Here is a 20,688-nt window from a genome sequence, read left to right as displayed (position 1 = left end):
GAGGTGGAGTTAACCCATAAAGGTAATTATTGCAATTAATTAAAAACTGTAATAAATACCTTTCCAGAGTTAAAGGACCTGGGAATATGCACCCAGACCACTTCAATGAGCTGAAGTGGTCTAGTGTCCCTTTAAACAAGGTTATTCAGTCCAAATGGTCCCAAACAAAATGGGGCAATACTATCCAGTAACTTCAGAATATGGACATTGTTTATGGAAATTATCAATGTCCGGATTGTACAATTCAGGTTCCGAATGAATCAAATGACTCAGAGCCTTCAATAAAAAAGAAGGTGAATTATATGACCATTAGCAGAACAAGCAGCCAGCTGGCAAATAGTTAAAACCTTTTGGCAAGAGTTAATTATGTGACTTCAGGCCAGAAGTTGAAAGAAACAGAGAGAAGGAGACCAACACCGCTACCCTTGTGGTCACCAGGTCTGGGAGTATGTGAGAGTTGGAGGCAGCCAATGCCATAAGCCAAAGAAGCAGGGACAGCACAGCTCAGCGGGGGAGAGCCAAGTTTCAATGAAAGAAATCAAAACGTTGGAAATAAAGGAATCATGAATGAAAGCGGATTTGGTACAGACAGAGCGAGCATTCCAGGGGGTGCAGTGAAAAGGGATAGGGCACATGGCACATCACAGAAGGTGTTTCTGTAAATCATTTCAAGAGAACTTGCCACGAAAGTTTGTGGTGATATTGTGTCTGCATTTTACATGTGTTGACACATATATTATCTTTAATCTGTCTGAGACACTTGCAGCATTGGGTAAAGAGATGTCATCAGCATTGATGCATTGCTATAAATACTGTCACTGACAGAGATAAATTAGAGAATACGTTGTTTGATTTCTGACGTGACTACAATCCATACACTCAATATGGCATTTCAGGTAAGTTATAAAGCCGAACAAAATGCTATAACATATTGCATTATATCTGTCTATACATGTTACTTATTCCAGTCTGCACCACAATCACTACAGCCATTGTTATTGTGTGAGGAGTAACTGGCCATGTTCCCCAGTAATTTGCAACAGTTTTCCCTGTTACCTGGTCCCTGTCTGGCACCTGGGAGAATTACAGCCAGTTTCTGCAGAGCTTCAAAACCCGGGTGCCAATCCCACCACTCGTTAACGGGCTGAGAGCATCAGCTGATCACTCTTAGCCAATAAATGAGTATCTGTGCATCAAAATATACCCATAATTGACATGAGTCCAGAACTCTGCAGGTTGGGATAAAGACAAATTACGCAGGAACCTTTACATTTTTATTGACAGTAAAATGATATAAATATTTATCTAAAATGCAAATAAAATTTGTGATTGATATAGAAGCAAATGGCTTAATTATTTTTATTTTAGTTATAAAATTTTAAATGCAGGGTCATCAGATGCAAGACAGACATACAGACAAGCAGACAGATTCTATTTAATGCAGTTTACTGTCAAAAAAAGTAATTATTTGGCGTCATCTAGTGGCTAAATTCTATATCACACTTGTAGTTTGAATTTAGCCTTAAAGGGACACTATAGTCACCCAGACCACTTCAGCTCAATGAAGTGGTCTGGGTGAAATGTCCCTCAGCTTTAACCCTTCACATATAAACATAGCAGTTTCAGAGACAGTCGCGAATTTCGCATCCATCGCACAGAGCGTCCATTGAGAAATGCTTTCCTATGCACTGTTTGAATGCGCACGCGCAGGGCCGCCATCAGGGCATGACAACCGCAACGGTTGTCATGGGCCCGGCGGTCCTGGGGGGCCCGGACTGCTCAGGTCGTCCAGGCCCCACATTCAGTGGGAACATACCGGGTCGCAGGGGGCCCTGCGACCCCGGTATGTTCCCACTGGGCCAGCCTCTTCTCCTGGGGGGCCCAGCAGCCGGTCACCTCAGGGCCCCCCAGAGGCTGGCCCTGCTGACACCCTGCGGGCGCGCGAGGGAGCACTCTCCTCTGAGTGCTTCCTCTTCAGCTCCCTCGCGCACCGTACTGATGCCGGAGCCGGAAGATGACGTCATCTTCCGGCTCCGGCATCAGTACGAGGCGCGCGAGGGAGCTGAAGAGGAAGCACTCAGAGGAGAGTGCTCCCTCGCGCACCCGCCGGGTCACCGGGTGTCAGGAAATTTGAGTGGGTGGGGGTGGCGGTGGGGGTGGGGGGGGAATTTGAATGAGTGGGGGGGAGAGGGAAGGCAGGAAATTTGAGGGGGGGGAGGGAGGAAATATGAATGAGTGGGGGGGAGAGGGAGGGAAGGGAGGAAATTTGAGTGGGTGGGGGTGGGTGGGGGGAATTTGAATGAGTGGGGGGGAGAGGGAAGGCAGGAAATTTGAGGTACGGGGGGAGGGAGGAAATATGAATGAGTGGGGGGGAGAGGGAGGGGGGGAGGGAGGAAATATGAATGAGTGGGGGGGAGAGGGAGGGAAGGGAGGAAATTTGAGGGAGTGGGGGGGGAGAGGGAGGAAATTTGAATGAGTGGGGGGAGAGGGAGGGAAGGGAGGAAATTTGAGGAGTGGGGGGAGAGGGAGGGAGGAAATTTGGGGGGGAGAGGAAGGGAGGAAATTTGATGGGGGAGAGGAAGGAAATTTGGGGGGGGAGAGGAAGGAAATTTGGGGGGGAGAGGAAGGAAATTTGGGGGGGACAGGAAGGAAATTTGAGGGAGGGGAGGGAGAGGTAGGAATTTGAGGGGGGAGAGGAAGGGAGGAAATTTGAGGCAGGGGGGAGAGGAAGGGAGGAAATTTGAGGGGGGAGAGGAAGGAAATTTGAGGGGGGAGAGGAAGGAAATTTGAGGGGGAGGGTGGAAGGAAATTTGAAGGGGGAGGGAGGAAGGAAATTGGAGGGGGAGGGAGGAAGGAAATTGGAGGGGGAGAGGAAGGAAATTGGAGGGGGGGAGAAGGAAGGAAATTGGAGGGGGAGAAGGAAGGAAATTGGAGGGGGGGAGAAGGAAGGAAATTGGAGGGGGGAGAAGGAAGGAAATTGGAGGGGGAGAAGGAAGGAAATTGGAGGGGGAGAAGGCAATGAGAGGGAGGGGGAGAAGGAAATGAGAGAGAGGGGGAGAAGAAGGAAATGAGAGGGAGGGGGAGAAGAAGGAAATGAGAGGGAGGGGGAGAAGAAGGAAATGAGAGGGAGGGGGAGAAGAAGGAAATGAGAGGGAGGGGGAGAAGAAGGAAATGAGAGGGAGGGGGAGAAGAAGGAAATTGGAGGGGGTAGAAGAAGGAAATTGACGGGGGTAGGGGGAGAGATTGACATCCATCACACACACACACACAATGCACCCCTTGCACACAGAAAAACACACAATGCATTACACACAGACACACATACACAAGCAATGCATCCCTTACACACAGCAACACACAATGCACCCCTTCCACACACTCAGTGCATCCCTTACAGACACACACACTGCATCCCATACATACACAAACTCACCTTGCAGCCCTTACACATACAAACACAGATTCACACAATGCATTCCTTACACACATCAGGACATCCCCCCCCCACACACACACCCCACACACACACACCCCTGTGAACAAACTCATTGGTGGAACATGAAGGTGGACCCTGGGACCCAGACCTTGAGCTGTGTAAAGGGCCCTCAAAAAAATGGAGCTGCTTCTCGTTCTCCCAGAACATTGATTTTTGTGACCACAGTTACAAACCGCCTCCAGAGAGCCTGTTCTACACCAGACCAGTGGAGCCAGATGGCAGCTGAAGCCCATCATCATCTTCATCTGGTTGTAAGTAGGCAATCTAGTATATTATTCGTGGCACTAATCTTTAATTTACCTCACATTAAAGGGACACTATAATCCCCAGAACCACTGCAGCTTAATGTAGTGGTTCTGGTGTCTATAGCCTGTCCCTGCAGGCCTTTTATTGTAAACACGGCGGCACTGCAGCACTGTGTTAGTTAACATGGCAGATCATATGGGTGGGGCACTGTGATGTCACATGGGGGGGCGGCAAACTTTACTTTTGCCTAGGGCGGCAAAAATCCTTGCACCGGCCCTGCAGAAACTGCATCCCTGTGGGCGGACTCAGGGGGGGGGGAGGAACTCGGGTGCAGGCGCCGGGGGGCCCAGACCTTGAGCTGTGTCAGGGGCCCCAAAATTTCTGATGGCAGCCCTGCGCACGCGGCATGTGCTTTTCGCTCCAGTCGGGAGCTGATGTCGGCTGGATAAAGGTAAGCTGCTGCAGGGGTTTTAACCATGGGAGGGGGACCCTGAGGGTGGGGGCACCCTCAGGGCACTATAGTGTCAGGAAAACCGCTTTGTTTTCCTGACACTATAGTGATCCTTTGAAGTAGTCAATTTATTTCACTCATTAATAGGAATAGGTCTGAATGGTTTATTCCCTTTATATGGGATCATTCACATATTTTAGGGTATTCCTATTTATGATTAAAAACATTTAGAGGCAGACTCAAGACTATGTGTGCAGTCAGGCACCCCACCAGCTGGAAATGTCACCACCCACCACTGAACAGGTATGGGTTATTCAATTAGGGAAAACAGCAGTAAAAGGTATTTTGGAAAATAATAGTCAGTGAGCACTCCAGCATTGTGCGGTGTACTTCTAATTTGTGAAGACATTTTGTAGTTCATGCATTATGCATTCAACTGAAGCACATTGACATTGTAGTGGGCCTGCTGACAACCCGACCGATTTTCCTTGCCCAGCCACATCGTGTCCCTGGAAGGGAATCAGTTATCACACAGAGAGACCCATTTCCCACCCAGTAACCGGACGACACACAGTCCTGGGGGTACAACAACAATTTTATTGGCCACAATCAGCTTTATACTTTCCCCATGCAAGGGGTGGATCACACACAACGGCAATGTCCCCTCCCAGGGTCTTCCCCCTCCTGGGGGTCGCACAATGGAACCGGAGCCTCAGTCCCTTTGCCCCTTGTTCCTGCCACTCAGTGCCCCCTCCCAGGGACTTGTGCGTGTGACAGTAACTCTAGTCCCTTTGTCCCCAGTTCCCGCCACCCATGCTCAAGGTTTCCCACCTCCGGTGACCAGGGGATCTTTATCCCTTGAGCCTCTGTATCTGGGAGTCCCAGCACAGGAAAGCTTCCCGCCTCTGTTACTCCCAGCTACAGAAAGCCCGCCAAACCGCCATTGTCCCCAAAGAATATCCCCACCAATCTCAGGGTCCCCTGGAACGGTAATCGCCCGAATAGCCTTCATTCGCAGGGTCACTGGGTGAAACCAGGCAAGGGAAGCATCTCCTTTCAGGACACGAATGCTCCTCCTGGTCGCCGCTCGTCTATATGAACGGCGGCCACCCAGGGAAGTACTTATTTATTACTTCCTTTGCGGTTTCACACTTATGTTGCAAGTTGCCAACATTCTAATTGATTGGTGCGAACATTCCAAGAGGCACTGGGAAAGTCCTCGTTCAGGAACCAAATGAGACGAGAAGCAATCCGCAAATGCCCCCCCTGGACTGCATTTTTCTAACAAACGGGCCGCAACCCAGGGTCGACATGCGCTGAGGCTTCTCTTGAGGTTTGCGGCTTTCACAATAATTGGAGTATTAGGAATAGGAATAATAGGAGTATTGCACATAAATACCAGGAATTCCTTGCGGAATTTAAACTGACGTTTGAACCATTAGGCAGGGAGGACGACGCCTCCACTAAGCTAATGCGTATCAAACAAGGGAACCGGTCTATCTCAGGGCCAGGAGGTTCTGGGATTTGCTGCTTACATAGGCAGAACTGATTAGCAGCAGGGTTGATTACTACTCTCAGGTGAGTAACCGTGGCAACATACTGAAGGAGCTGATAGTAATTACAGCTGAAAACTCAGTCACTGAAACAGGAAGGGTTACTGTTTAAAACAGCAAAGAAACCCTGACAGTATGCAAGGGAGGCGCCCACAGACAATTAAACATTACCCAATCACACAATGGTTACATCCCACAGATTCCCTCCCCTTAGCCTGAGAGGTAACCTAATTATCCGTACAGTTTAAACATAGTTTTTACCCAACTTTCATAACTCTAAAACCATACATCTAATATTAATTAAAATATATATTATTAATCAGCACATTCCAAATACAAACATACCCAAAAATCATTCAAATCCGTTCAGCCATTCGGGAGATAGGTATAAGTCACTTTTGACCGACCGCAAGCACATTTTCATGCCCAAAACAGTTCCATGGATTTGGGCTGTGCGGTCGGTCTATTTTACACCGAGAAATGGGACTTAGTCTCCAGCCGCGGTGTCGAAGAAGGTACGGGTCAGCGGTGTTCGTGCATTTGGGTAGCCGCAAACAGTTCCATAGATTTGGCTGCACACACCGCTGACCGCATTCGAATAAGTTAAAATGGCCGCCGCCACGTGTTCGTTTGTCGAATGGCGGCCACTTCGACGACTTCGGCACTTCGACAACTTCGGCACTTCGACTGCATCCGAAGTGCCAGTTTAAAAGTTGTAACACTGCTCCAAAGTAATTAAAGGGCCAGGAACAGCATTATACAAATCCATTATGCCCAAATACAGTCTGTCTCATTAGAGATATATTTGCCAGAGGCTCAAGGAAGAAAGGTGAAAGGTCAGTGTAGGACCCGCTTAGGGGGGTCTGCCTTGACGTTGGCAGGCGGGAATTCTATCCAATGGCCATTGGAGTAACTAAATGACCTCCATTTGTCTAAATATACATAGGGATTAAGGAGAGAGCGCATGTAACTTTTTTTTCTTTGGTTTTTATTATATATTGGACGTGCACTGTGGATGTGCTGCCGCCCAGGAGTGATGGGAGTGAGCGCAGGACTTATCTTTTTGTATTTGTATCTAGTTGTGTTGTATCTGTGGCTGCTAGTCCCCCTGCCAGAAGGAGACGTGCTGCTCCAGCTGTCAGTACTGCTGAAGCCAGATATCCCATCCTGCAAATCCTGGCATTAATTTGGATGTCACAGGATTTAGCCCTCAGCAGTTTATGGAGGTGTTTCTGGGCTATGATGTATTGGGGAACATTGTCACCCAAACTAATTTATATGCCCATCAATTCCGTGCTTCTAAGCCTGAGTCTTTTTTGGCAGAGCAGCAATAGGCCCCCATCGATGTGCCAGAATTTAAAAGATTCTGGGCATTGACTATGCTGATGGGCATCATAAAGAAGCCCTCCATCCGCTCCTACTGGAGCAGTAGCCCCATCTGCTCTACCCCCATTTACTCCCAATGTATGTCGAGGAAGAGGTATGAAATGATTCTACATTTCATGCACTTCAGTGACAACAGCCTGTGCCCCCCTAGGGAGCATCCCCAGTTTGACAGGCTGTATAAAATCCGCCCCCTGATTACCCACTTTGCTGCCAGGTTTGCAGAGGCTTATACACCTGGAAGGAATATATGCGTGGATGAATCCCTGATGAAGTATAAGGGAAGGCTGGGATTCAAGCAGTATGTTCCTTCCAAGTGCTCTAGGTATGGTGTAAAGATGTATAAGCTCTGTGATAGCGAGACTGGGTATACTCAGGCCTTCCGGGTGTACGAGGGAAAGGATAGCCACCTTGACCCTCTAGGTTGCCCAGAACATATGGGAACCAGTGGCAAAATTGTCTGGGACCTGATATTCCCCCTGATGAACAAAGGGTACCACTTGTATACTGACAATTTTTATACAAGTGTCCCTTTGTTCAAGCTACTGTACTGTTTTGATACAGTAGCTTACAGTACAATAAAAAAGAACCGCGCAGGTTTCCCAGGACAAGACCTCAGCTCTTTGCCAGGAGGAGCTGTTGGCAGTTAAGGATGTGTACCTTCTTACCACCATCCACACTGAGAGGACTGTGGAGGTTTCTGTACATGGCAGAGCTGAGAGCACAAGGAAGCCAGTGTGCATTAAGACCTATAACCGGCATATGGGTGGGGTTGAATTGGCAGATCAGCTGCTGCAGCCCTACCTAATTATATGACAAGGGCCTGGTACAAAAAGGTTGCAATCTACTGTCACGGCCCCCGCTCGCCGCGAGGTGTGGTCGCAGTCGACCGGTACGACCGCCCTGACAAACTGAGCCTACCTGCTCAGCGGCGAGTCGAGAACCGCTCCGCCAGATCCTCCTGGCCGTCTGCCCTTAATCAAAACTCATGTTCTGGGGTCAGAGGTCACCCCCTAACCAATCACAGCCAAAGGAGGGGTATTTAAAACCCTGAAGTGCCCTGTTGTGGTTTCCGTTCCTGGTTCCCGAGAGTGCATTTTCTTGTCCTGTTGTTGATATTCCCAGTATTTTGACCTAGGCTATTCCCGACTATTCTGATTTCTGGTTCCCTTACTTGGCTTGTTTTACGATATTGTTTATTCCTTGCTTCCTTGACCTTGGCTATCCCTTGACCATTCTCTGTCTTTAACGTATTAGTCCGGCCATTCTAAGGACCGGTTTACGTTCTCTCTTTTTCTGTTCTGTCTATGTGCTGGACCATAGCTGTCGTGACATCTACTTAATGCAGATTGCAACCCACAACGTTTTTTTGTTGTGCAAAAAAGCAAACCCCGGAATGCAACTGACTTTTTTACAGTTTCAGCTCCAGATCATTTTGGGAATTTTGTGCCAAGATGCACCTGCTCCCCGGGCAGTGATGGGAGAGAGCAGAGTTGGGGCTACACATTTTATTTTTAAAATCCCCCCTACTGCGGCAAGCAGAATCCTCAACGAAGATGCAGAGTCTGTTTTAAGAGGGGGCAGAGAAAAGATACGGTATATCACTGTCCTGATTGCCCTGGACAGCCTGGACTCTGCATGGGGGACTGCTTCAAACGATACCACACACTGGTCCATTTTTTTTAACATTTGCCGTTCTGTGTTTTTTTTCGGTTACATTTACCCTATGTATGGGGGGGCATGGGTGGACTCAGGAGGCCTTGTAGAAAACACCCTGGAGTGTTTTCTTGCAATAACCAACAACAGGTTCCCCTGAATCACAGTCAAAAAGCAATGTGTGTGTAAAAATGAAAATTTAAAAATTACCATCACACACTTTCTCCAATTTTGGGGGCTAAAACGGTTGGATCAAAGGCATCAAAACACTCCATATACAATACCTTGGGGTGTCTACATTTCAAATATATACACTTTCATGGCAATAAATAAAACTGAGGTACGTGATCGGCCCCAAACTAAAGATAGGCGTATCAGAACCTTCCAAAGATCCAGGCAAACCTATGCATGGGGGACATGAGTGTACTCAGGAGGCCTTGCAGAAAACAACCTGGAGTGTTTTCTTGCAATTACCAACAACAGGCTCTCCTAAATCACAGATAAAAAGCAATGTGTGTGTAAAAATGAAAATTGAAAAATTACCCTCACACACTTTCTCCAATTTTTGGACTAAAACGATTGCATCTAAGGTATTATCCAAGGTATCTCCGCTGGTAGACAGGAAAGGCAATCCAAACAGGTACAAGACAGGTAGCGTAGTTACAATCCCTTCCCTCCAAGAACTAGACAACACATAGCTTGGAGGTCAACTGAGGCTTTATTCACACACTTCCAGTATTTATGGAATTTCCCAGGCAAGGGGTTTCCCTACTGACAATTCAGGGGTTATACAATAGGAAACTGAACAATCTGGATATTTCTCCCATCAGCCCCTGCTGCATGCGAGGGATACTCCCACTAGAATATACAGTTAAGTGGGTTATCCCTCGGTGCAGCAGAACATACAATTTACATTAAAATGCATAACTTTTATAATATTCGTCTGATTTAAACAAATGGACGTTCGGTAGATAGCTGGGGTCTGAGCACACAATTCGTGGGAATCCCGCTCAGATCCCAGCATAAATAACCGAACGCCGCCCGAAATCAACATTACATTCAAGTGACCTTCAAACTACCGATTAACTGTAGGGAACCACTTTACCGAACGACCGGGGCTCCCGAACGGCTTGGAAGTCCAGCGGTATGCGTGCCGCCGAGTAGCCGATTTAGTTCCAGGCGCTCGACGACCAAATACCGCTGGGCTAACAAAGGATCCAAGATGGCCGACCGCCGCCTGAATCCGCTTAATTTACCGATTGCAACAATGTTGCAATCCTTAATGAGAGGCACACGACCTCCTGAGGGTGGTCTCCCTTCGGCAGTTTGTTCGTTTCACGAACAGAGATGGAATTCACTGTTCGTGGAACGATTACATGAATGCCGACGGGTTTTTATACCGCCAGCATGCGAACGCCAAGACCTGTAACACATATTACACATGCATACCCTTGGTTCTTAAAGTGGTACATACATATTCAAGAAAATACAGTTTTAAAGTGGCTGCTGCTGCCACACGCTCCATATACAATACCTTGGGGTGTCAACTTTTCGAATATATGCACGCTCATGGCAAGAAAATAAATTGGGATATCTAAAATTCCACCAAAAAGAAGATAGGCAAGAAGGATATGGCAAATTTGAAAAACACATGTCAGAAGTTTGTATTTGCACCCCCCAAACAACCCAACAAACCTATGCATAGGAAGTATCACTGTACTCTGGAGATGTTGCGAAACACATATGGGGGTGTTCTTTGTAATATTTTTAGTAGTAATAGTCTGTGTCCTACAATAAAAAGCTAAAAAATCCGTTGTCACTGGTAAAAGAATAAGTAATGAATCCACCCAATAGTAAAGGTATATATGGTACCCGGAGGGTAGGGAGCTCTAAAACCCACCAAACGTCTAGGTATCAGGTAAGGTAGCTGCGCTGAAACTATCCCCAAGTCTGAAAAAACTCTGGGGGTTTGCCAGAGCAACTTAGCCTGTCCGCTGAACTAAGCGTGAGGCTGGGGGAGCACGCCAATCTACCCGCCAAGCGATAGGTGGGTGTTCCACTTCGGCAGTTTCTGTTACCGGGAATCACTACCGGGTCATACGGTTCACGCTGGAGATGCAGTGAGAAGACAAGCAGTCTACGCGTTTCACCTTATATAAGACTTTATCAAGACTAATGTCCATTGAAAAGCTAGTGAGTATATATACCCAAATCCAAAGTTAGCTTATAACGGTATTGACATCATAAATCAAAATGGGGCACATTTACTAAATAATGCTCAGTTTTTATATAAACCCCTTTCTTTTGTGTATCCTTTAACTCTTGATACATAGTTTTCAAGTTACCGCTGGATTTCAGATTGAGTACGGTGTTGAATTTTAGTTGAAGCGCTCACATAATGGTTGTAGATGCGTAACAGATTTTGGTGGTCAAAGTTAGAAAAAGTATGGTGATTTTTAAAAAAAAAAATTCATCATATTTTATATTTTTTATAGTAAATTATATGATATGATGAAAATAATGGTATTGTTAGAAAGACCAATTAATTGCAAGAAAAACAGTATATAATATGTGTGGGTACAGTAAATGAGTAAGAGGAAAATTACAGCTAAACATAAACACCGCAGAAATGTAAAAAAAGGGACACTCCAGGCACCCAGACCACTTCTGCCCATTGGAGTGGTCTGGGTGCCAACTCCCACTACTCTTAACCCTGCAAGTGTAATTATTGCAGTTTTTTATAAACTGCAATAATTACCTTGCAGGGTTAACTCCACCTCCAGTGGCTGTCTATTAGACGGAGTAAGAAGGAGGAGCGGCGCGGAGGAGGAGACAGCGACGAGGGACATCGTCGCTGCCTCAGGTAAGTGACTGAAGGGGATTTCACCCCTTCAGTAACTTGGGATTGGGGGGGTAGGAGGGAGAGGGAACCTCCAGTGCCAGGAAAACAGATTGTACTGGAGATTCCCTTTAACGGTAAGAAAATTGAAAAACGGTCTGGTCACTAAGAGGTTAATGTATTATTAGGTATACATATAGTATATGAAATGAAAGCCCTTTCTGTTCTTATGTAATATATGTAATATGCAGGGCCGCCATCAGGGGGTGACAACCATGACGGGCCTCCCGGGCCCCACGTGGAGTGGCGAAACTGCCGCAGGTGCATCTGCACCGGGGGCCCATCAGGTGGTCCAAGCATTTAGGGCCACCCGATGGGCCCTATATCTTCAGGGGCCCAGTCAGCTCTGCAGCCGTGTAATAGCGCGACCGGGCCCCTTTAAAAAAAATTGCGCGCGGGAGGAGAGGAGAGGCATCCGCTCCCATCATCCCCAGCCACCTTCCTGCAACTTAAAGGTAAGGAAGAGGAGGGTGGATGATAAATGAGGTGTGTGTATATGTATGTGTCTGCATGTATGTATGTATGTCTGTTTGTCAGTATGTATGTGTGTGTGTGTCTGTGTCTGTCTGTCTGTATGTATATATCTATCAGTATGAATGTGTGTATGTATGTCAGTATGCATGTATGTCTGTATGCATGTATGTCTGTATGTATCTATCAGTATGTCTGTGTGTGTATGTCAGTATGTATATATATGTCTGTGTGTGTGTCAGTATGTATGTGTGTATGTATGTCAGTATGCATGTATGTCTGTATGTCAGTATACATGTATGTCTGTGTGTCTGTATGTCAGTATGTCTGTGTGTATGTGTCTATATGTATGTGTGTGTATGTCAGTATGTATATATGTCAGTATGTATGTGTATATGTATGTCAGTATGTATGTATGTATGTGTGTATTTCAGTATGTATGTATCTGTGTATGTATATATCTATCTGTATGTGTGTGTATGCCATTATGTATGTATGTATGTATTTATGTGTATGTCTGTATGTCAGTTTGTATGTATGTGTGTCAGTATGTGAGTATGTATGTACGTCAGTGTGTGTGTCTGTATGTCAGTATGTGTGTGTCTATCTGTATCTCCTTATGCATGTGTATGTGTCTGTATATGTGTGTATGTCTGTTTCAGTATTTGTGTATCTTTCTGTGTGTGTGTCTGTGTCCTTTTGTGTCTGTGTGTGTGTATTCCTGTGGGTGGGATTTGGAGGCGGGGCTTGGAGGCGGGCACTCGGGGGCCCAGACCTTGAGCTGTGTTAGGGGCCCCAGAATTTCTGATGGGGGCCCTGGTAATATGCATGGGGGCACTTACAAAGAAAACATGAAGAATGCATTTATCTTTACAAGACTAGATAAAGATTCGGACAGGTTATAATGTTTCTCCTTTTCTTGGCTGACTACACCTCACCAGGTGTGACCGCTTCAACTCATCAGTAGCGGTGTCTGAAATTCTCTACAATACCACAACAGGGATATTGAACTTTTTCTCTGAACTCCAAATCCGGATTAGCAGTTCCTTGATTTTCCATAGATCACTTTCTGTTTATGTAAGCTAACTTGACATGTTTTTAGAAAAATAGAGTGTTGCTAAAACATTCCTGCCCGCATTCTCCACCAAACTGTTTACAGATTCTACGAGATTTGTTCAGAGCATTTTGTTCTTATTCAGTATTTAATGTCTTGGAAAAAAAATGCCAAAGTTGGTACCGAAGCTCATAGTGTGGTTAATTCTTCATTATTGCATTAAGGTTGTATCTTATTAGATGTTCATGTTGTGGTGGAATCTCGGTAAAAATAAATTTAGTAGGCCGAGATTACCACGTGGCATGTGTACGTGCATATGCTGACGTATCGATCAGTTGGTTGCACGAGGCAAGATACGATCAGTAGTGTACGGAGCATGTGCAAGAATACAGGATGTAGTATTCCCCTCCTCCATTGTGCTGGACAAGCCATGCGGTCAAGCAGGAAGTTAATTCTTATTTGTATTGATTGGTCAAGAGAATGTGCGGGTGGAGCTTAATATGGGAGGAGTTATGTGCCTATATAAGGAGCCTGCACTATTGTCCGGGACTCAGAACATGTGGTATTTTGGTGACGCTAGTCCCTCTGAGTCCCGATCGGTGATCCAATAAAGAATCTCTTCCTTCCTGAAGAAACCTGTGTCCATCTCTCTGTGCTTCGCTTCCGTCAGTTTCTCCGGTATCATTTGGTGCATTGGCCGGGAAGCTCATCGTTCAACGGTAGCTGAGAGGCAGAGGCGTGAGACGGTCTATCTTTGCCCACGTTCTCTACGGCTGCACCCCTGAACTTCTGCGTGGACCTCCCTTCGTCTCGGCGCCACTGGTCTGTTGTCCAGGAGATCATCGGCCTCTACGTGAGAAGTGCTGGGGTGTCCCCGTCGATGAGTGTGAACTCAGGTTCAGGAACGAGGAGGTAAGACAACTGCTGTTTTAGACGGCAGAACCCACTAGGGGTATACCGATTGTGCGGTAGGCCCAAAGGGGTTTGAATCTGTGTATCTGCCCCCTCTGTCGGAGGGAAGGAGCGAAGGCGCACCGCTCGATCGAACGCTCTTTAGTCAGACCGTTTGATTTTGTTAGTCAGGCGGGGTCCTGTGTAAATAGCCCTAGCCGGACACCGGTGTCTTGTCTAGACTAGCGTTCTAGGGTGTATATTACGTTCGCTAGGTCGGAGGGACCGGGAGACTAAGCGGCGCCTGTGTAAATTCGGTTCGCTAGCTCTCAACCTATCTGGGCTAAGTGGGAAGGCGTGTAAATTTGGAACCCACTAGACTTTTGATAGTGCGACTAAGAGGCGCCTGTGTAAATTCGGTTCTCTAGCTCGCTATATGTGGTGATTGGGCAGTGTGGCTAACCAAAACGGGTGTATATAGTTTTAGGTAGTCCATTCAAGGTACTGGCCAATAGTTTAGTTGGGAATTGTAAATGTGATAAAGATTGTTTAGTAAAGTGTATATCTTGTTAGATAGCGCGAGCTCAGCCGTCTAGCGAGAGTGTTAATAGTGTGTTGCTGTATCATAGTGCACGGTACCATAACCCTGTATATTTACTGACACTGTATATAAGTACTAATCATTGTCGTCTATTGCATGTTTAACACCATAACCACTAATAATTGTATTGTGACCTTAACTTGTGCTTTGACTTATGCTAACCGTACTGTAACCGCTATTTGTAAAAGACGATGTTACTGGGGTGTGTTATAGACGGGTAATTCATATATAGAGAATTATAGCGTGGGTGACTGTATAGTTTCGCCAAAGGGCATAATATTGATTATATAGTGACTGGTGTAACAGCTGTGTGTGTACGGGAATTCCCTGAGTGTTTATTGTTATTGTGTACGTTTCACTTGGTAACCGTACCACGTGGTGCTGTTGCCAGAGGAAACGGGTGTGATTGTTGAATAGTACGCGTGTATAGTATTCGTTGTCGACGACGTTCCATTGATAAGTATGGGTGTGTCGCAGTCAACGATTCCGGATCCCTTAGGTTGTATGGTGAAGAATTTTAAAAAGGGATTCAAAACTTGTGATTTTGGGGTTAAAATGTCTCCTGTACGTTTGGTCACTTTGTGTACTAGGGAGTGGCCTACTTTGGTTGCGGCATGGCCGCCACGTGGCAGTTTGGATCCAACTCTGGTACAGCGCTTACACGTGGCTGTATCAGGTAGGCCTGAACTTTACGGCCAGTTTCCTTATATTGTTTGTTGGAGACAGGCCGTAAATGACTCGCCAAAATGGCTCCAGACATGCCACGAGGAGCAATGTCGCCTCATGGTAGCTAGGACTTGTTTGTCCACTAGGATTGGTGTTAGGCCCATTTTGGACACGCCCCCTGAGTCCGAGATCCCTTTGCCGCCCCCTTACTTTCCGTTAAGAGGAAGTGACGCAAATGCAGGAAGTCCTGCAACCCTCCCCTCATTACCCTCATCCACTTCCGCTTCCTCCTCCAGTACAGGATCCACCCCCCCTCGTACTAAATCTCCCCTTCCGGAATCAGAACCAACCCCCATTAAAAACGAATATCCTGATTTGGCGCCACTTCAGACTTCCGGTCAAGCTTCATCTAGCTCGGCTCGAAGTGTTTTATTTACAACCTTTTCCCAAAACCAAGCTCCCATATCCCCATACCCTATTTCTCCCCGACTGGAACCTATGACTGACGCCCCTCCACGTAGCCCCATACAGACCCGACAGTTGACCGGTGCCCAACAATTAAAACACTATCAGATGCCTCTTCGTCTGAATCCTGGGTCAGCCTATATCGATGCCGCAGGCCAAATGGCACATGCTGACCCAGTCTTTGTATATGTCCCATTCACGACAACCGATCTCTTAAATTGGAAGACCCACAATTCCTCGTATACTGAGAAACCACAAGCTATGACTGATCTGTTCACCTCAATAGTACAGACACATAACCCGACATGGGCTGATTGGCAGCAGTTATTAATGACTTTATTCAACAATGAGGAAAGGACAAGAATAAATCAAGCGGCTATTAAAGCGCTAGAAGATAAAGCCCGTACTTTGAACCAAGCTAATCCAGCAGCATGGGCCGCAACACATTATCCCAATACCGATCCCGACTGGAATGTAAATGGTGCTGATATGGTTCAACTCAGAGCCTATAGAGACGCTATAATTGCTGGCATGAAAGCCGGAGGAAAGAAAGCCATTAACATGTCGAAGACAGTTGAGGTGATTCAGAAAAGTGATGAAGCGCCCAGTGTCTTTTATGACCGATTATTGGAGGCATACCGCTTGTATACCCCCTTTAATCCGGAAGACGCAGATAATTCCCGAATGGTGAACTCCGCCTTTGTCAGCCAAGCTTACGGAGATATTAAGCGCAAGCTACAAAAGTTAGAAGGGTTTGCAGGTATGTCCATCACCCAACTAATGGAGGTAGCGAATAAGGTTTATATGAATAGGGAAACAGAAAGTAAGAAAGAGGAAGAGCGCAAGATGCGTAAAAAGGCTGATATGCTAGCGGTAGCGATCGCAGGCGTAGATAGACGGGGCCCAGATAGAGGCGATAGTAGATGGAATAGGGAGCCTTTGAGTAGGAATCAATGCGCGTATTGCAAGGAAGAAGGGCATTGGAGGAACGAATGTCCACAAAGAGAGCAGTACGAGAGAGACCAACCCAGGGCAGGTTACGGAAACTTTAGAGGCAGAGCGAGAGGTAGAGGAGGCCCCGGAGGGAGTAATGGTAATAGAGGGAGTAATGGGAACAGAGGAAGTGTTAGGGAAGATAGATATATCCCAGCAGCGCAAATGTCCCGCGATAGAGAAGGCAGGGACTTTGTAGGATTGGCTGACACGGTCATGGAGGACTATTGATACCGACCGGGCTCCATCCCCCTTGGTCGAGCGGAGCCTATGGTCGATGTATCAATAGGGGGAAAAAGGAGTGCGTTCATGATCGACACTGGTGCTGAACATTCAGTGGTGACTAATCTAGTTGCTCCTCCATCTGGAAGGACTATTACTGTAATAGGAGCAACTGGAAGAAGTGCTGAAAAACCGGTTCTTAAAAGTCGACTCTGTACATTGGGAGGCCACGTAGTAAAACATCAATTCCTTTATATGCCTGAATGTCCAGTCCAATTGCTGGGACGTGATATGCTATCTAAGTTACAAGCGCAGATTACGTTCCTACCAAATGGAACAACAAAGTTTAATGGGCCTTCAGGTATCATGACATTATCCGTACCAAAGGAAGAAGAGTGGCGACTTTATACAGCGTTGACTAGCCAAAACCCTAGGAGTGATGAGACATTATTTAACATACCAGGAGTTTGGGCAGAGAACAACCCACCAGGACTGGCCCGCAATATTCCACCTATAAAAATTGAACTAAAACTTGGGGTTTATCCAGTGAGCCTAAGACAATACCACATCCCGCAGAAGGCTAAGAAGAACATCCAATCCTATCTGGATAAGTTCATACGGTATGGTATCCTAAAATTCTGTACTTCCCCCTGGAACACCCCATTGCTGCCTGTTCAAAAGCCCGGTACAGATGAGTATCGACCTGTGCAGGACTTGAGAGCAGTCAATGATGCGGTTGTTAGTATACATCCAGTTGTACCCAATCCATATAACCTGCTTGCTTTAATTCCGGGCGGGGCTACTTACTTTACAGTCTTAGACCTCAAAGATGCCTTCTTTTGCCTCCGAATTGCCGCAGAAAGTCAATGTATTTTCGCTTTCCAATGGGAGAACGCTGTAACGGGCTTAAAACGCCAAATGACCTGGACAAGACTGCCCCAAGGGTTTAAAAATTCACCTACCCTATTTGGTTCAGCCCTAAGTCAAGATCTACTGGATTTCGAGTCCATCCCAGGAGAGTGTGTATTGTTACAATATGTAGATGACTTGTTGATAGCAGCAGTTACAAAAGAAATCTGTCAGCAAGCAACGCACGATCTACTACACATTCTCTGGAAGGCAGGATACAAGGTGTCTAGAAAGAAGGCTCAGTTGTGTTTGCCAACTGTCAAATATCTGGGATTCCATATCTCTGAAGGTCAAAGAATAATGGGGCCAGAGAGAAAAGAAGCTGTGTGCCAAATACCAATACCCAAGAATAGAAGACAAGTGCGAGAATTCTTGGGGGCAGCAGGCTTCTGTAGGATATGGATTCCCAGTTACGCGATACTGGCAAAACCTCTGTACGCAGCTATAAAAGGTACAGAGCACGACTCCTTCTTATGGACCCAAGAACAGCAAACGGCATTTGAAGATGTGAAGAAGGCTTTGATGAGTGCCCCAGCATTAGGTCTACCTGATCACACACGACCATTCTACTTATATGTACACGAGCAAAGAAGAATGGCTGTGGGAGTATTGACACAGTACTTGGGATCATGGCAAAGACCTGTTGCCTACATGTCTAAGCAATTGGATGCAGTGGCCAGCGGACTTCCACCTTGTCTAAGAGCCGTAGCTGCAGCCGCCCTGCTAGTAGCTGAAGCCGATAAACTCACTCTGGGTCAAGAACTTTATGTACGAGTCCCACATGCAGTACAGACGTTGTTGGATTACAAAGGAAATCATTGGTTTAGTAACAGCCGTATGACCAAGTATCAAGCAATGTTGTGTGAAAACCCCAGAGTGCATTTAGAGACTGTAAACACCTTAAATCCAGCTACCCTTTTGCCACAACCTACTGAAAGTCAACATGATTGTTTGGAAGTAATGGATGAAGTATTCTCAAGTAGACCAGATCTTCGTGATTTTCCCATCCAGAACCCCGATGTTCAGTATTATACCGACGGCAGTAGTTATGTGAAAGAAGGGATCCGCTATGCAGGATATGCAGTAACAACAATAGACAAGGTGATAGAAGCTTGGCCACTGGCGAAAGGAACATCAGCACAAAAGGCAGAATTGATAGCACTGACACGAGCGTTACAATTGGCTGAAGGTTTAAGAGTGAACATCTACACGGACTCCAAATATGCGTTTTTAACCACTCATGCCCACGGAGCTTTGTATAAAGAAAGAGGACTACTGAATTCAGAAGGAAAAGAAATCAAATACGCAGCTGAAATCCTACAACTATTGGAAGCAGTGTGGGAGCCGAAAGAAGTCGGTATCATACATTGTCGAGCGCATCTGAGAGGAGATGGTGATGTAACTAAGGGAAATCGGATGGCAGATAGTGCAGCTAAGCGTGCTGCTAAATCAGGAAGACAGGAGTATGTGGGGCATATAGCTGCTCTTATACCAACTCCACTGTCCCAATGGACTCCAGTTTATACAGCTCAAGAAGAGGAGTGGTTAAAGACTGAACCGGGAAAGTATTTGGAGAACAAGTGGTATCAGCTAGAAGATGGAAGAATAGTCATACCAGCATCACTAGCGGTAGAAATTGTCCAAAATTATCATAACGGGACACATTCTGGGAGAGACAGTACTGAAGAATCTCTCAGAAAACATTTCTACATACCAAGATTGTCCAACTTGACTCAGGCCATTGTACGAAGATGTGTAACGTGTGCTAAAAATAATGCAAGACAAGGACCAGTAAAGCCACCAGGAGTCCAGTTTATGGGGGGACTCCCCATGTCCGATTTACAAATTGACTTTACAGTGATGCCTAAATTGGGTGGACATCGTTACCTGCTGGTAATTGTGTGCACCTATTCAGGCTGGGTAGAAGCATGTCCTACTCATACAGAGAAAGCAGGAGAAGTTGTGAGATTCCTGCTACGAGAAATAATACCCCGATATGGACTACCCTGTTCTATAGGATCGGACAATGGTCCAGCTTTTGTTCATCAGTGCCTACAACAACTGACTCATATGCTTGGTATAAAGTGGAGGCTTCATACTACATATAGACCCCAGAGCTCTGGTAAGGTAGAGAGAATGAATAGAACTATTAAGAATCAGTTGGCTAAAATGTGTCAGGAAACCCAACTTAAGTGGAACGTTCTCTTACCCATAGCTCTATTGCGAATCCGCAGTACCCCTACCAGAAGGATGGGCCTCTCTCCTTTTGAAATCATGTATGGGCGACCACCTCCCGTACTTGGTAACTTAAGGGGGGATTTGAGTCAGTTGGGAGAAGGAATTACCCGGCAGCAGGTTGTAGAGTTGGGTAAGACTATGGAGGAGGTACAGAAATGGGTACAAGATAGATTACCTGTGAATATTTATCCCCCTGTTCATAGTTATCATCCAGGAGATCAAGTGTGGATTAAAGAGTGGAATAATGTACCGTTAGGGCCCAAGTGGAGAGGTCCTTATGTTGTTCTTTTGTCTACCCCTACAGCGACAAAAGTAGCCGAAGTGACTCCGTGGATACATCACTCCAGGGTTAAACCAGCAGCAGTCGATTCTTGGCAAGTTACAGCAGATCCAGAGAATCCCTGCAAGATCCGGTTAAATCGCACTACTCAGTCGGAGTAACGAGGAACTATTGTGGATTACAAATTTTATTGTTACAGGGATTTGGTGAAGTG

General features: G+C 46.2%; 1 protein-coding gene across 1 annotated transcript in view; it reads left to right on the top strand.

The window, feature by feature from the left end:
- The first annotated feature begins 852 nt into the window (after positions 1 to 852).
- The window catches only part of LOC134585372 (uncharacterized), a 36,654-nt gene continuing 16,818 nt past the window's right edge, over positions 853 to 20,688 (top strand). Inside the window, exon 1 of the mRNA XM_063440775.1 lies at positions 853 to 896. Coding sequence (XP_063296845.1) covers positions 885 to 896 — 12 coding nt within the window. The 5' untranslated portion in view covers positions 853 to 884. The remainder of the gene's footprint in view (positions 897 to 20,688) is intronic.

Source organism: Pelobates fuscus, chromosome 2, assembly GCF_036172605.1.
Source record: "Pelobates fuscus isolate aPelFus1 chromosome 2, aPelFus1.pri, whole genome shotgun sequence".
Lineage (NCBI taxonomy): Eukaryota > Metazoa > Chordata > Amphibia > Anura > Pelobatidae > Pelobates > Pelobates fuscus.
This window is presented reverse-complemented; position numbering and strand designations above follow the sequence as displayed.